At 50.1% G+C, this 15,997-nt stretch overlaps 1 protein-coding gene and 1 long non-coding RNA gene across 2 annotated transcripts in view; one reads left to right on the forward strand and one right to left on the reverse strand.

Annotated features, from left to right (window-relative positions):
• Positions 1-134: 134 nt before the first annotated feature.
• On the reverse strand, positions 135-4,785 carry SMPD1 (sphingomyelin phosphodiesterase 1). The gene is made up of 6 exons (XM_036095938.2): positions 4,285-4,785; positions 2,605-3,377; positions 1,889-2,060; positions 1,398-1,474; positions 1,056-1,201; positions 135-891 (listed from the first exon to the last, which is right to left on the reverse strand). Exons 1-6 carry the CDS (start codon positions 4,582-4,584, stop codon positions 482-484), a joined length of 1,878 nt encoding a protein of 625 aa, XP_035951831.1. The 5' UTR covers positions 4,585-4,785; the 3' UTR covers positions 135-481.
• Positions 4,786-4,896: 111 nt separating this feature from the next.
• LOC118538092 (uncharacterized) overlaps positions 4,897-15,997 on the forward strand; it is a 100,084-nt gene continuing 88,983 nt past the window's right edge. The window contains exon 1 of the long non-coding RNA XR_013442448.1: positions 4,897-5,510. This is a non-coding gene — a long non-coding RNA (uncharacterized LOC118538092). The remainder of the gene's footprint in view (positions 5,511-15,997) is intronic.

Genomic DNA, 15,997 nt, shown 5'->3' on the forward strand with positions numbered 1-15,997 from the left:
TCGAGGCTCAGTCCCACGACCCTGAGATCATGACCTCAGCTGAAACCAAGAGCCCAGAGGCTTAACCGACTGAGCCACTCAGGCGCCCTGCCCTTCCAGCTTTCAAAGAAGAAACTGGGACAGTCACAGGGGTCTGAAATCCAAGTCTTTTATCTTTATTTTAACAGCCTGGCAACCTGACAACAGCAGCAGTACAGGGTTCCTGGCTGGCCAGCCCAGCTCCTGTCAGGTCTGCTGGGGCAGTACCACCGTAGGCCTCTGCTCCACAGCCATGAAAGGCAGCAGTCCCAGGGCAGCTTAGATGCTGGGCACAGGCAGAGCAGCTGCCCCCTCCTGTATTTAGCCACACCAGCTCCATGAAAGAAGGTCCTGTTTCCCTGGTGTGCTTGGGGCCCAGATGCTCTTCTTACCACAGCTGTCATCTGGGGGGTTTGCTCCTCTCCTACGAATTCCACCTTCCCAACTCTGGGCCCTGGGGGTGCTAGCAGAAAGGTGGCCTTGGCTGCAGGCTCTGGACATCAGGGAGGCTTCCATCCGGCACCAGATGGCGACATAGAGCAGGGCTGTCAGAGCGAGCTGAGAGCTGGGCGCACAGAGTGGTCAGGCGGCAGGGCATGCCACAGGGCTCTGAGGGCGGGTGGCCCTTATGGTAGAGAAACCAGAACGTCTGGAATAGTTGCGTGTCACCCCGCATGCGGTACACTAAGTCATGCCAGGCGGCAGGCAGCGCACTGGGCAGCCCGTAGGTTTCTCGAGCCCTGTAGAGACGCTGCCAATGTGGCGTGGCTCCTGGTTCATTAGCCTCTGTCAGGTTCAGGATGAAGGTCTCATGATCCAGGACCACATGAGAGCTCCCCGGGTAGTTGCCATCTATTTGGTAGACCCGGTAACCTGCAAGGAGGGTGGGCTGACTGGAGAGGCAAGGAGCCGAGGCCACCCCAGGGAGGGGTCACATGTCCCACCTGCCCCTTGCCAGCCCTGGCTCCGAGTCTGTTTCTGCTTCCTCCATCCCACCAACGTCCTCTGTCCCAACAACTCCCTTCCTCCCCACTCACCAGGATTAAGGCCGATGTAGGTGGTGGCACTGGGTGCCAGGAAGGCCACAGATAGTGGCCGGCTCAGGGTCTCCTCGTCATAGAAGACCTCAAACTCATCCACGTGGGTGTGGCCAAAGAACTGACCAGCCAAGGTGTTCTCATACCTGGCCAGAAGACACTAATTATATTCAGAAGGCTCTAGGGAGGGGGAGGAGATCTGGGGAGATGGGATGCTTCTTTCTCCACACATTGAAGTAAGTAGCCTCTCTACCCCAATGGGGCAGCAGGAATGATAAGATGCTCAAAGGAATTTCCAACCTTCAGACTCTTCGTCCACCCCTCTCCCCACCTCCCCCCTACCTGGCTACAATTCGGTAATAATTCCAGCTCCAGCTCTTCAGGCAGTGCCCTGGGGGAATGTGGCCAATTATATGTACCTGCAGGGAGAGTTAAGGAAGGTTATCAGGGAGAATGCCCCTCTATTTGCTAGATGGGATGCTGTCTGATTCATGAATTGTTCAATAAAGCCAATTAGATCTTCAAAGTAATTAATTAATTAATTAATTAATTATCAAAGCAAGCAGGGGTCCAGGCAGCCCTGGCCAGGAAGAGTCAGTATTCATCTACAATGGCCAGCATTGCTGGCCAGAGAGGGGGAGTGAATGAAAGGGCTTCTAAGGGGCACCAGGAGCCAAACTCCTAGGGAACACTGTTGTTGGGAGCGTCCGAAAACCAAGCTTCTCTGCTCAGAGGTGCTCTGGCTCTAGATAGGAGTCTGGTCACAAAGGGTCTGCTTCTCCCCCAACCCCTGTCAGCACCTACTCCCCCATGTTCTCACTGCTTTCCCTCACCTTGTCTCCTCGATCCTCGGCAGCCTGAAGCTCCCCGACTAGCCACTGGAGCTGTCCAGCAGGATCTGTGGAGTTGATCAAGAGCCAGAAGTTCTCACGGGAACAAAAATTCATATTGAGAGAGATGAGACGGAGGCCAGGACGTGGGGAGAGGGCATAGAACCCCCCAATTCTGAAACAAAGTGAACATGAAGGGTCAACACTCATTCATAATCCAGGTCCTGTGCGCCCAGCCCTGTGCGAAGCATTTGGGTGGAGGGCAGAGGCACACGGGACATCCACCAAGGAGCTCACAGTCCAGCTGAAGACCAAAAAACAGACTGATTGTAGGGCCCATGTGACTGAGGTGAAGGGGCTCAGAGGCTAAGGGCTCTAGGAGTTCAGGGGAGAGATAAAAGTAAGCTAGAGTGGGAAGGAAAGGCCCTTCACAAGGAATATGATCTGGGCCTAGGAAAGTTGGGATGTTAAAGTGGGGGTGCATTTTAGAGAGGACCAACATGAGCAAGGACACAGACCAGCATGGAGAGGGTATGCTGTCAGCCCTGTGAGGGAGGGTGTCTGGATATAAGGGTGGAGGTGGAAGTTGGGGTCAGATCAGGAGGGCCAGTGAGAAGAGCTGACTCATGCTAGAACAGTCACAGATAATGCCCAGGTACTCTGTTCCCTTCACTATCATCCACATTTTCCCTTCCTGGGTTTTCCTGGACCTCAACTACCTGAGGGTGTGAAGGGCTTCAGCAGGCAGCCAGGACTCCCATGCCTTGGCCATTGCCTCATAGAGCCAGCTGGAAGAGTAATTGCCCTCTATGAAGGGGGGAGGGAAGCCATTGACAGGTGTGCTCTCGTGGTTGCCCACAGCAGGGTACACAGGCACTGGGCCCAAGAACTTCTTCACAAGGGCTGTGATGGTGGTCAGGGCCCGAAGCTGGTCCTGACGTGACTGGTGCCAGACGTTGTGGGCGGGGATGTCTCCTGTCCAGTACACCATCTCAAAGGGGCCAGCAGGGCCCAGCCCGCTCAACAGGCTCTCCAGGGTCCGCAGGGGCAGGTCACACTTGCTGTACTCGCCCCAGTATCCAGCACCTGGGCGGGAGGCAGGTGGCAGGCCAGAATCCTGGCGGCAACACAGTGGGTTCTCACAGTCAGGGTCTGTGCCCTCCAGGTAACCATGATCCCAGTGCAGGTCAGTGAGGAAGAGGATGCGACTGACAGGGGCGCCTGGGGCTGGGGGCTTGGGTGGTTGTGGGGAAGGCTTTGGTACAGCTGGCAAAGAGACGTTCCAAGATGAGAAGATGTCCCAGTGCCCACAGGTGGAGCCCAGGAGCAGACCACAGGCCTCAGATGGGCTCAGCACTGAGCGTGTCCACACTTCCACCATGTCATCTTCAAAGAGCTGGACGGCGGACTGGCACACAGTGGGTGGTGCTATCTTCAGCAGTTTGCAGAGCTTGGTGGCCATGGAGCCCACCCAGGCCACACCGGGCTCCTTCTGTAGTGGGAAGAACCAGTGATCAGAGGTCAGAGACAGCACAGGGACCAGGCCAAGCCCTGGCTACCACCCTTTGCACCTTCATCTCCGAACTGGGGCCAGGTTGGACTCAGTGCCACCACAGTGAAGAGACCTCAACGCACTCCCTGCCTCCCACAGATACTGCCCTGGACTCAGTGGCACCAGGCCAGTACTTCCTCTTCCCCTCAGCAGGCAGTTGCATTTCAGGCCTTTTGCTTGCCCGGCTGGCTTCCTCAGGCACTGTCTGCAGAGTGCCCTGAAACTGGGGCTGGGTAGTATGGCTGTCCATAGTTTGGGGCAGGTCCTGGAGAGCACTGCAAAGCTCACCTACCAACTAGCACTCATCATAATCCCATCAGGGTCAAGGCATCCCGGTCTAGTCCCACACCCTTGGATGTTTCTGAATTTAAGTCCCTTTTGAGTAACTGGTACAAGGCCTGGTGCTCTGGATTAGAGATGCCAAGTTTAAGGCACAGGGGATTCAGTGTCAGATGTACAAGGAAAGGAGTCTCAGCCCTTCCCCTAGCCGCCAGCTGTGTGCCCTTAGGCAAGTGATTTCATCTCTCCCAGACTCCATTCATTTGTAAAATGAAGATAACAACTGTAATGAAACACCTCACAGGTTTGATTTAACCTGTACAAAATGGCTAGCACAGTGCCCGGCGTACAAAGTGCACTCTTTCCTTACTTCACAAGGTCACAGTGGAGGTGGCGGCGGCGTGTAGTCATGGGTGTCCCTAAAGGACAGAAAACCCAGTGAAGCCTTGTAGATGCCAGCCTCCCCATCAGGTTTGCTCTTCAGGACCCCAGGCCCAGCCCCGTTCTTGCCCCTGCCCCCGCCAGCGCTCCCCTTGGCTGCTCCATCGCAGCCCCTTTAAGCGCTCACCTTCAGCCCCAAGTCGATGGCGGTGAACAAGCCTTTGCAGACTGGGCAGGTGAGATTCCACCACCCAAAGGCGTTGCGGAGCTGGGGCACTAAGCGACCGAACCTGGCGGGATGGCTTTGGGCGGGAAGAGGGTGGGCCCCAGCCGGGGCCCAGAGAACCAGGGAGTCGGGCAGGGCCAGCGCCACAGCCAGGCCTATCCACAGAAGCCTCAGTCTGGGGGAACCCGGGGACCGATCCGATTCCGTCTCCCAGCTGGACCTGGGGTGGCCCTCGCCGGGAGATATTCCGTGGCGGGGCATTGCCCGCGTTCCTAGACAGGCTGCTTCGCCTGTCCGGGTCCCGCCGGTCTAGGCGCTAGCTCTCAAGGAGCCGGGCAGCGCCAGGAACAGCTCACTAGCCCCGGCTGCAGCCGGCTGACTGCTCCGCGTCCAGCCGCAAGACAGCTCCACCCCTTCCTCTTCCTCTGTTCCCCAGCAGCTGACGGCTGCGGCTGCCAGGAGTCCTGTCAGAGCCGGGGAGGTGGAGAGAACCGAGCGCACCCGGGACCCGCCCCCGCCCCGCCCCCGCCCCCGCCCCCGCCCCGCCCCCGCCCCCGCCCCGCCTGCGCCTGCGCGGGCCGCTGGGAGGAGGGAAGGTCGATGCGGTCTGAACAGCGGAAGGGCGCTGCAGCCTCCCACCCACCTGTTGTGAAGCCAATCTGGTGCGGCAGGTGAAAGGCTCGCCGGGGCTCCTAGGCGCCTCCTCTCTCCAAACTTGGACTAAATTCCTAACTGCCAGGCCTACTTGGCTCTCCACTCGGCCGCCCACTCGGGAAGGGAGGCGGGGGGAGAGCACGACCAAGCAGGTCGCCGAGTGTGTTGCCTCTGGCCAGAGAGCGCCTCCCCTTCGTCTCCCATGTTCTGCCACTCGCACCAGCACCCTTGAGTTACCCTGACTGAGAATCTTTGAGTCACATTTGATGCAGACTTTTCCTGAGGAAGGGACCCTGACCTCGTGGGGACACCCACACATTCACTTTACAGATGAGGAAACGCCCAGAGATGGTGAACTAAGGAGGGGTACAGAGCGTGCAGCCAGGAGAGCCAGGAACATGGACTAGAACTTGGGTGTTCCATCCCCGTGTATCCACGATGGTGAAACCTAACATTTATTGAGCTCTATACATGTTCCCCGCATGGATCCAGACACTTTATAATCCTATCTTCAATTGGAACAATCCTAAGAAGTAAGTATGATACTATTATTACTTCCATTTTACAGATGCGGAAAATGAAGCATGGGGAAGTTAAGTGGCAGAACAGCAATTAAAACCTGTGAGCTCTTTAATTCCTAGCGTTCTTCTCCAAGAGGCCCAGAACTACCACGTCCTGTCAATTCTTTCCTTTGAGAATTTCTTTCAAGTGACTCTTCCTCATCATCTCAGAGTAACTGTGGTATAATAAGAAATATATTTGGTCTTTGTCTCCAGTTCCTGTTTGTTCCTGGCACAGAGCTCCTAAAATCTTTTAAATTTCCGTGTTATTTATACAAGTCCTTTTCAATCACACCTAAATTTATGCTAATGAGGGGTGACTTCTGGTGGGCCCCCTAGATAGCCTCAGGATGGGGCTGGTGACTTAAAATGATTAGAGGGTGAGAAATTTCAGCTCCACCCTCAACCTGTAGGGAAGGGAGGAGGACTGGAGAATGAGCTCTCTATCTCTTTGAGAGTTTCCTGTTGGTGAACTTACTGAGTTGCTAGGACAGGGCACACCTGGAGAGCACATGGCAGCTCCATGACATCACTCCCCTTTATGCCTTGTCCTGTGCATTTTTTCCATTTGGCTATTCCTGACTTGTACCTTTTATAATAAACTGATAAATGTAGGTAAGGCGTTTTCTGAGTTCTGTGAGCTGTTCCAGCAAAATATCAAACCTGACGAGAGTGTCATGGAACCCCAGAATTTGTAACTGGTTGATCAGAAGCACCGGTGGCAACCTGGAGCTTGCAACTGGCATCTGAAGCTGGGCAATCTTTTGGGACTGAGTCCTTTAATTTGTGGGATCTGATGTTAACTCCAGGTAGTGTCAGAATTTAATTGAGTTGTTGTATAGCCAGTTGGTTTTGGAGAATTGAAGAATTGCGTGGTGTCACCAGAAGTGGTGTCAGGAGTAGGATTTGCTTAAAAAAAAAAAAAAAAGAAGTAGGATTTGCTAGCCAGGCCCTAGCTCATGGAAACACGTGGTTTGGGAAAAGAGGATGAAAGAATGGAGGAGAGGATGAGGAACCTTTGATTCCAGGGTGGCCATGGCCACATAGTCACCCAAAGTATGGAACAGCAGCTGTGCTATAATCAATTACTAGAGGTAAAATTTACCAATGGAATTTAGAGGTAGATCCAGCTTCTGGGGAATTGATTAATTGGATGCTTAAGGCAATGGAAACTAATATGAAAAAAGCAAACTATATAATCTTTTGGTTATTGTTACCTGTAATACCTAAAATGAAAGGAAGGGAGAGTGCTGGGTGAGACCTTGATGCTGGACCAAGCTCAGATTCTGTTGGTCTGAGTTTTCACCACTAGTCTCAGATCTACCCCCAAAGGGAAAAATTATGTGGAGAAAACAGAGTACCTTTAAGACTCTGGTCACAGGAAGATAGGCCACATGGGAAGAAGACAAAACCAAGAAACTACTGAAATCAGGAGGTATAATATGAGAGAGTTGTTTTATTTTGTAGATTAGTATCATCAACTTTCTGAAGAACCTTTCCTGAAATGGACTCTGAGTGTGACTAATTTAGGGGCAGTATCTTTGTTTTTATATGCTTCAGAATGGAAGAGCATGTTTGGGTTGTTACAGGACCCACAGCTTTCTGTGGAACAATCCAGATGGCTATACATGATCCAGATACACAGAGGATTATTCCTGAGGAAACGGCTAGCCTGCTGGATTGGATAAAAGCCACTGTGAGGTCTGTTTACCCTGACAAGGGAGACTATAAACAATCCCTATAAATGCCAAGTGGAATGCCTTACATCAAGCAGGTGATCTGCTTCATATGCAAGCCATGTGGGACTGGCTTTATGATGACCCTGGCTTTATACTCACCCATTGAATATGCCTATTACCCAGGTCATGGTAAACACTGTGGTTAAGCAGGCCACTTCTGCATGGGCCCTCCATGTAACTTTTTTGCCGCAAAATCAAGCAACAGTCCAAGAAGTCTTAATCAAATTTGTTGTCTAAGTTTCCCCATATGGGTCTTATAGATACTAATAAAAACATTAGATTAACTAGAGAATGGGGAGACACAAAGGGGACGGTCAAGGTCCATCTTGATGGACAGCGGGATGGATATCTTTAGATGGTTATTAAGAAGGGGACTTCAGATGGCCCCATTTCTCCTTAACTGTTACTGCTCTCAGTCTCTGTCCTTCCTATGTAAGAGGACATTGATGACTCTTAGGGCCCAGATTCCATCTGTTCTCCAAGACCTTATCCCAGGAGGTCCTTTCCTTTGCTCACATCCCATCTCCTTCACAACATCTTTCTTGCTCACTCCCTCCTTGCTCATTTGCCCAGTTCCCTTTCTAACAGTGTTTCATATAGTTGCTTTTGGTGGCACCATCATTGCTGCATATCACACACCCTTATCCTTCTGGGTAGGTGATCAGAAGCCCCTCTTCTCCTGACATGGATGACATTGTTCTTCAGGAATTAGATTCTGAGACAGAGATGAACGTACAAGAGATTTCTTAGGAAGTGCTCTTGGAATCTACAGTTGTGGAAGGAAGGGAAATGTAGCAGGATTGGGCAGAGGGACAAGTTGAACTTTGATGCTGTCTCAGTAGAGATCTCCCTATGGAGTTCTGAAGCTGGCATGACCCTTCAGAATTGTACGGAAATGGCGAGAGGGGGCTTGCTTCATTGGGGAAACTAGGGGGTAGCATAGACCTGTAGGGGGCTGATAGCTGATGGCTGAAGGCTTTCTATTGAGAGCACTCCTAACACCTGGGAGAATGAGTCCTTCGTTCCTGAAGGGAGACCAGTCAACAATGACACTGTCCATCATAGTCTGTCCGCCTCGTGTGCCACTTGGATCCATTTCTTCATATAAGGTCTAGGAGCAGCTCCTTCAACATTCTGGTGAGTTTCCCTTCATGATGGAAGCTTAGAAAATGAAAGCTAGTGGGAAGAATTACAGCTACTGTAGCTGGTATCAGGACAGCCTACATCTCCTTTGTGTAGCAGCTGCCCTGCCTCTTCTGTTCTTGTAACCAGGATCCACTCTATGGCCAAGATAGTGATGCCTCTTTTTGCCTGCTGGTTCCTTCACACAAGGAGCCCCAAGTTCCTGGGTGGCAGCCACACTCTGTCTCCTGTTGGACACATTTTCCCTTTGGGAATCAAGGTCTCTAAACCTGTGGAGCCTAGAGTTGTAGGGGCAGGAAGTGCAAAATTCCCCAGGTGGATTGCAGGAGTAATGGTAAGAAGGCCATTCCTGCTTCCTTCCTTGTTTCTGGACTCATGAGTTCTATCTGTTGGGCACACAGCACTATATGAAGGTTGCTATTTTAAAGTGGACATTGCATGCTGGAAGATGGCACCCTGTCTTCTGTAGGTGTCACTTTCAAGTTTATGCTTTTGCTGTGCCTTCACCAGCCCATTCTATCACTGTATCAGGCTGGCGGTTTCTGGGTGATGTGATATGTAATGTGACCAGTGGGTCTCCTAGTCATGTGCTCACTTTACACCTCCTTTGCTAAAGACCGGGTCCTTGGTCTGATGTGATGGGATCCCATGCCTGTTGTTCAGACACTGTAAGCTCTTGGAGCATGGTGATGGTTGAGTCTCAGTGGGCAGTAAAGGCAAAACCATGCATGAAATATGTATTTATTCCTGACAAAACAAATTGCTTCACCTTTTGGAGCAGAAGGAACCCAGTGTCGTCAACTTGCCATTAAGAGGCTAGTTGGTCTCTTCAAGGTATGGTGCCGTATTGGAGATTTGGCTTCTGTTTTTGCTGCTAGCAGGTTAGACATTTGGCATGTGTCAGAAACCTATATCAGCTTTGGTAAGTGGGAGCCCACACTATTGGGCCTATGGTAATGGGTTTCTAATGATTATATGCTGCCCCCTAGCCTCTATTTTGGGTGGGAAGTCCTATCATTTCTATTGCTGTCAGCGAGCCTAGCTCAGCAGTGGTGTTTCCTACCATCAGCCTTGGCCTGTATAGGGGAGCCATTATGGACTTTCTTAGTGATGCTGGTGCCCCTCTTACTAAACATTCCTTATTTCTTTGGAAAATTGTGTATCCCACGGAACACAGTTATTTCATGATTTTTCCAACCTCATATAATATACCCATTCTTGACACCCACTTTCTGAGCCTTTTTATCCTTCCTGTCAGTGATGGCGTTTCTGCCACACTTGGGGCAGGCCATCACTTTTTCCATGCTTTTAATTGCTGATTAATTATTTTAAACTTTTCATTACTTTTTTCTAGAGCATCACTTGAGCTTAACTACACTCAATTCCCTTATTCTTGTAGTTACGACTTCCCTCATGTTTCTCAAAAGCCTGATGGCCTGAGCCAGCCAGTGTCAGGGATACCATCCCAGTTCACCGGGGACTCTCGAACTCCACCTAACCGGTGCTGGCATCCTGGTTGGCTGGGTGGCGAGGGATCCAGCTCCAAAATCCCATCTTACCATCTGCTTTCTTGGAGCATCCTGGCACCAACTTCTACAGGTTGGGTGACCCAATAGCAGACCCTAAGATGGAGATGAACTTGCCTGAGGTTTATTAGGGAGTACTCTCAGGATCGCCACCTGTGAAGGGAAGGAAGCAAGTAGAATTGGGCAGAGGCAGAGGATGAACCTTGGTGCCGTCTCTGCAGAGGCCTCAGCTGACCCTACAGTGAGTTCTGAAGCTGCGATGACCTTTCAGAAGTGTTCTAGGCTGAATCAAGGGGACTGGACCTTTGTTCCCTCCCAAACTGATCAGTCGTAGGATGCCTCAGGAAGAGGGTATGACCTTGGGTGAGGTGGATTTCCTAGGTGGAGGCTCCTGGGTGGGCACGTCATTGAGGGCCATATTCCAGCAGCACCCCTGGCAGCTCGGAGACTGTCTTTCATTCCTAAGGGGGAAACTGGGTGACCCATAGCAGTGTCCACTGCACTCCTGTTCCCAGGATCCTTAAGAAAGGGCATAGATACAATTCGGACATCCTCTGGCCTAAGAGTTATTAAGAGCAGAGCTCTGTGGGGCTAGGAGTGAGAGTGGCAAAAGCAACTTTATTCTTTCTTATGTTCTCTGGATTTTAGAACCTCTGAAACCTATTTTGGAGGCTCCCAGGCTACTAGATGATGGGTAAAACTTGGGGAAGGGGAGAGGAGCCTAGTGTTTAAAGATCTAAGCTCACACAGCTCCTGCTTCCAAAGCAAATTGGGTGCCAGGCTTGGAGAGTGATCGGCAGAGGGATAATATGGGCTGCCTGGTTGGGACAGAGAACTTCCTAATTAGTTTGGGCTAATTGGATCAGGTACCCACTTAGGGTATGCTCCATTGTGTCAAGAAACCTGTTCAAATTCTCTCCACAGGTAACCAGCCAACTCTCCGGCTGCCTGTGAAACTGCTAATTAAATCCATAATTTCCCACAGCAGCCTAGAACTGATAGAAAGAGGTCCCCCTCTTGTGGATTTTTTAGGGAGTACCAGAGACCTAGGAATTGATGAATTTAAGGGCATGGGCGCTGAAGAAATGGAGTCTTCTGACGGAATTCCAACAGTGTGTCCAAAACCCTCATTGGCAGGGACAGTGGCTAAGGGGATGGGCTTCAGATTCAGTCTCCTGCATTAGAATCCTGGCTCTGCCGCTCACTGGTTGTGTGACCTAGACAAAACACATCACTTTCTGAGCTTCGATTTCTTCCCAGATGACACAGAGATAATAATGGTACAAGGTTGTTGTGAGGATTTGGCGAGATCCAGGGTGCTCAGAGCACTATGTAGTGTGGAGGAAGTGTTGAGTATCTGATGCCCTCCTTTTAAACTGCATCTCCCATCTGTATTGACCATCACTGATTTAATGAGTTCCAGCTCCCAGGACTCCCGGCTCCCCACTCCCCATTCATAGGGTCCATTGCCAGGGGAGAGGAACTCACTGTGGTGAGGTGAAGGCCAAAGGAAAGAATGTGGGAAACTTTGAAAAAAGCCTTTCCCTGACTCACCTCCCTTAATCACCCATGGAAGATGTGCGGAGCATTGACTTAACAGACGGTGACTTGGCTCCTTTTATTGCCAGGCAGTCATACATTTATTCGCTCAACACACACACACACACACACACACACACACACTGATTTGTCTAAACAAAAGCCTCACAGAATTCAGCGTCCCTAGAAAAGCCCTATAGTCATCTACTGTTATTCATGCAGCCTCACTCTCCCCACCCGAAATTCCTTATGAAAGGATTCTTTCAGTAACAACAATTCCCTTCAGAGGGCAGAGAGAGAGATTCTGCATCTAAGAGAAATATGATTTAGAAACTTCCCTCTATTGTTATACTAGTAACTGAGCAATTCTAATCAGTCCAATGGGAGCTTCCATGAGGGATGTACGGGGAGTTGTGGGAGCAGAGGGGAGGCATGTCAGCTGGAGCTGAGGGCCTTCATGCAGGTTCCCCAGGAAGTGAGTTATGTCTACACTAGGCCTGAACAGTGCCCAGGTGGGGTGAGACTAATGCCCCCGCAGAGGGAACTGCATATACAGTCGTGTGGCAGGGAAGGGCTGGCAAATTTGGGAACTGAGGAAGAAGACAGTATGACCACTCAAACCCTGGGAGGGAGTTGGAGCGTGTGCAAGGCTGAGGCTGGAGACTGGCACTAGCACCTGAGGAGGAGGATTACATCAGAGTTTAGTGTTAATCCCCAAAGGAATGGGTGCATTTGTTATTAATTTTGTTCATTTATCCATCCATCCAGCCATTCACACTTAGAAGTCTATTCTGTGCCAGGTGTTGTGCTAGAGACCCTGAAACACAGAGATGACCGTGCACCAGCACTTCCCTCAGACAGCTCATGGACCTGTGGGAAGAAACAGACATGAAGCATAAACCTACAAGAAAGGGCTTTTGGTGACATGTTTACTTGGTACTGTAGGGGTCAAAGGAAGAAGTGGTTGATTCCTGCTGACCTGAGAGTAAGGGTTGATGGGGACGAGAGAAAAATTTTTGCAGGAGGCCAGTCTTGAAATATGAGTTAGTATTTGCCTGAAGGACAAGATTGGGAAGGGGTTTCTCCTTCGTTTTCACTGCTTGAGATGCACTAATGTTCTTTCAGAGCCTGTACAACATGCTCCCGGCTTTCTCAGGGCCTTTGCACCTGCTGTTCCTTCTACCTAAAAATATCTTCCCTCTCCTTTCACTTAATTAGCTGCTACTCATCCTTTAGCTCAATTCTGATTTCCTTGGGGATGCTTTCCCTGATCTGTTTTTTCTTTTTCTTCCTCTTTCCCCTTCCCCTCTTTCTCTTCCTCCTTCTCCTTTCCCCCTCCTCGCCTTCCTTTCCTCCTCCTCTCCCCCTCCTCCTCCTCCTTCTTCATCCTCCACCATAGTTCTAATTGCAGTTATAATTTTGTGTTTGTTTATGTGCTTATTTAATTAATGCCTGCCTTCCAGTAGACTGTAGACTTCATGAAGGTGGGGACCATGTCTGGTTTTGCTCCCATTGTGTCCCCAGTACTTACCACAATATCTGCCAGTGCCTTCTTAAGATTGGTTGCTTGAATAAATTAGAAGTGAGAGTAAGCAAAGGGCCAAAGGCATGAAGCACTATGCAAAAGGGGAAATTTCCAAAAGTTTAAGTGAAGGCTAGTTGTGAGAAGAGATGCAGGGAGGTAGGCAGGGCCTAGGTCTTGAAGAGTTTGTTTGCAAATCTGGGCAACTGAGTCATTAAAGGATTTTATTAGAGTTTGTCCTGATAGGCTATGGAGCTTTAGTGAGGAGAGCCAGAGATCAGCTGGTAATGGGTGAGGTTAGAGATGAATTCTGAAAGGTGGGATTGAAGAAGGATGGTGTTCAGCAGGGGAAATAGATAGAAGAGGTACAAGAAAAGCAACATCCATAGAACCACCTTGAAGGGCTCTTAATACCTGCCAAGGGGCCACCTCAGATCTGTAAGTAAACAGATGAACAGAGGGAACACTTGAATTAAAGACACCAAGGTTTCTTTCTGGTTTAGCTGATAGGAAATGGAGTGCGCATGTTAAGAGTTGGACTGGCACAGGGAAAGGGCTATAGCTTCCTCTGATGCTGACGGTACGGGTAGGAGGGGGACAGAAAGCAGGATTGCAAAGTCAGGTGATCTGTCAGGAATCGAGGTCACGCAGGCCCTGGTGACCTGCTTCCTTCCCCCTCTGCCTGACTTCTTGTCTGTCAAGTTTCAGTTTAGCCAGTCCAGCACACACAGGGCGCCCTCCCTGTGCTCCACCTAGAGCACACTCATCCGGCACCCAACACTAGACACTCACTCAGTGGTTTCTCCACTGAGGCGCCACGAGTGATGGGGCTCGGGCTGTGGGGCAAGACTCAGTGTCTCCATTTTATCCCCATTCCCTGGCATGGTGCCTGGGGCATGGTAAAGGCTCACTGTCACTGTTTATTTGTTCAAAGAGAAAGGAGTGGTTTTCTTGTAAAACATCATTCCGCCAAAGAAATCTTTTCAACTGTGTTTCTTGGAAGCTTAGGTTCCTTGAGGGGAAGTTTGAAATAAAACTTTAACCCTTGCTTGAAATCAACTTGTCTAAGTTGCTTTAACAAAGCCCTTGCTTTGCTTTATGTGAGTAATAACACCCACACTGTTCTGTTACATCACTGTGAGGGCCACACCCCAATAAAGTGTTTTATTTATTTATTTTTTTAAAGATTTTATTTATTTATTTGACAGAGAGAGACACAGCGAGAGAGGGAACACAAGCAGGGGGAGTGGGAGAAGGAGAAGCGTGCTTCCCACTGAGCAGGGAGCCCGATGCGGGGCTCGATCCCAGGACCCTGGGACCATGACCTGAGCCGAAGGCAGACGCTTAACGACTGAGCCACCCAGGTGCCCCTAAAAGCTGGTTTTCTTAAAACCAGAAAAGTAGTGTGTGCATATGTTAAAATTTTTTTTCAAGTACTTAAAGGGTATGTTTTCTTTTTTTTTTTTTTTTTAAGATTTTATTTATTTGAGAGAGAGGGCACGAGCAGGGGGAGGGGCAGAGGGAGAGGGAGAAGCAGGCTCCCTACTCAGCGGCGAGCCCAGTGCAGGCTTAGTCCCAGGACCCAGAGATCACGACCTGAGTCGAAGTTAGCAGAAGTCAGATGCCCACTGACTGAGCCACCCAGACACCCCTAAAGGGTATGCTTTAATAGAGAATGCTTCTTCCTGCCCCCAAACTCCTGAGCCTTTCTCTGGAGAGAAACATAACTTCTTTTTTTGTGTTTTTAGAATGTTTCTATTATAGTGTGTGTGTGCGTGTGTGTGTGTGTATAATAGAATGTTGAATGGGACTTCTGATGCCTCAATATTTTGACCAAAGCTCTAAGGTTAGATAATATATACAGATACCCAAAGCATTACTTAAAAGTTGGCTGAATAGGGACATCTGGGTGGCTCAGTCAGTTAAGTGTCCAACTCTTGATCACAGCTCGGGTCTTGATCTCATGGTTGTGGGTGCAAGCCCCACGTTGTACTCCATGGTGGGTGTGGAGTCTACTTAAAAAAAAAGTTGGCTGAACAGACCTTTGACTCTCATCCTAACATCCACCTTCGGTCTATATAAAAGAAGTCTAAAGATTCTATGACATTTAAAGATTTTTTTTTCAATTTATTTATTTGACAGAGACACAGTGAGAGAGGGGACACAAGCAGGGGGAGTAGGAGAGGGAGAAGCAGGCTTCCCACTGAGCAGGGAGCCCGATGAGGGGCTCGATCCCAGGACCCTGGGATCATGACCTGAGCCGAAGGCAGATGCTTAACGACTGAGCCACCCAGGCGCCCCAAAGTCTATGACATTTAAAGCATAGGGGCAAGTGCTATGATTTTTCTAAGTGTGTGTATGTTTGTGTAAATGTTTGGGGGGCCTGGGGGTACGCTGCTAAGAAAACCACTAAGAGTGCTTGGGAATTTGGTATCTTTCTTGGGGAGAAAGGCCTGGGAAGTTGCAGAAACGTGTACCCAACACAATCCCAGTGTAGCTACCAGAGCAAAGTATGGTGAGACAGTTCTTGGAAGAGCTTCATATGTGACATGGGCTCTGTTGCTTCCTTGCCACCTGTCTAAGTTTCAGGTGGAGGCCGGCTGGAGTAGCCCTCAGTGTTAGAGCGAGGAGAGAAGGCAGCAGTGGGGTAGTCCATGTGCTCAGAGTATGATGTGTCTAAGTCAAGTGAAGATGAAAGAAGAGAGCTGAACGTGAAGGAACCTTGTCCAAGGGGGTCCTTGGTACTGGCAATAAGAGACTATGGAGTATACTTCAGTGGAGAGGAACTGAGGAGATGGGGACTCAGGAGATTAGCTGGAGGGTGCATACCCCTTCCTGCCCACTCTTCCCCAGCCCCCAGGTCAGGGAACCGTACATCGTCCATATCCCTACAGGGCCTCTGAGATCCACACATGTCCCCAGGAGAGAGGCAAATGAGACACCTTTATACCTCTATACTCTCCAGAGCTCAGTTCCAACAGGCCAGGGCCA

This window comes from Halichoerus grypus, chromosome 11 (genome assembly GCF_964656455.1).
Source record: "Halichoerus grypus chromosome 11, mHalGry1.hap1.1, whole genome shotgun sequence".
Classification (NCBI taxonomy): domain Eukaryota; kingdom Metazoa; phylum Chordata; class Mammalia; order Carnivora; family Phocidae; genus Halichoerus; species Halichoerus grypus.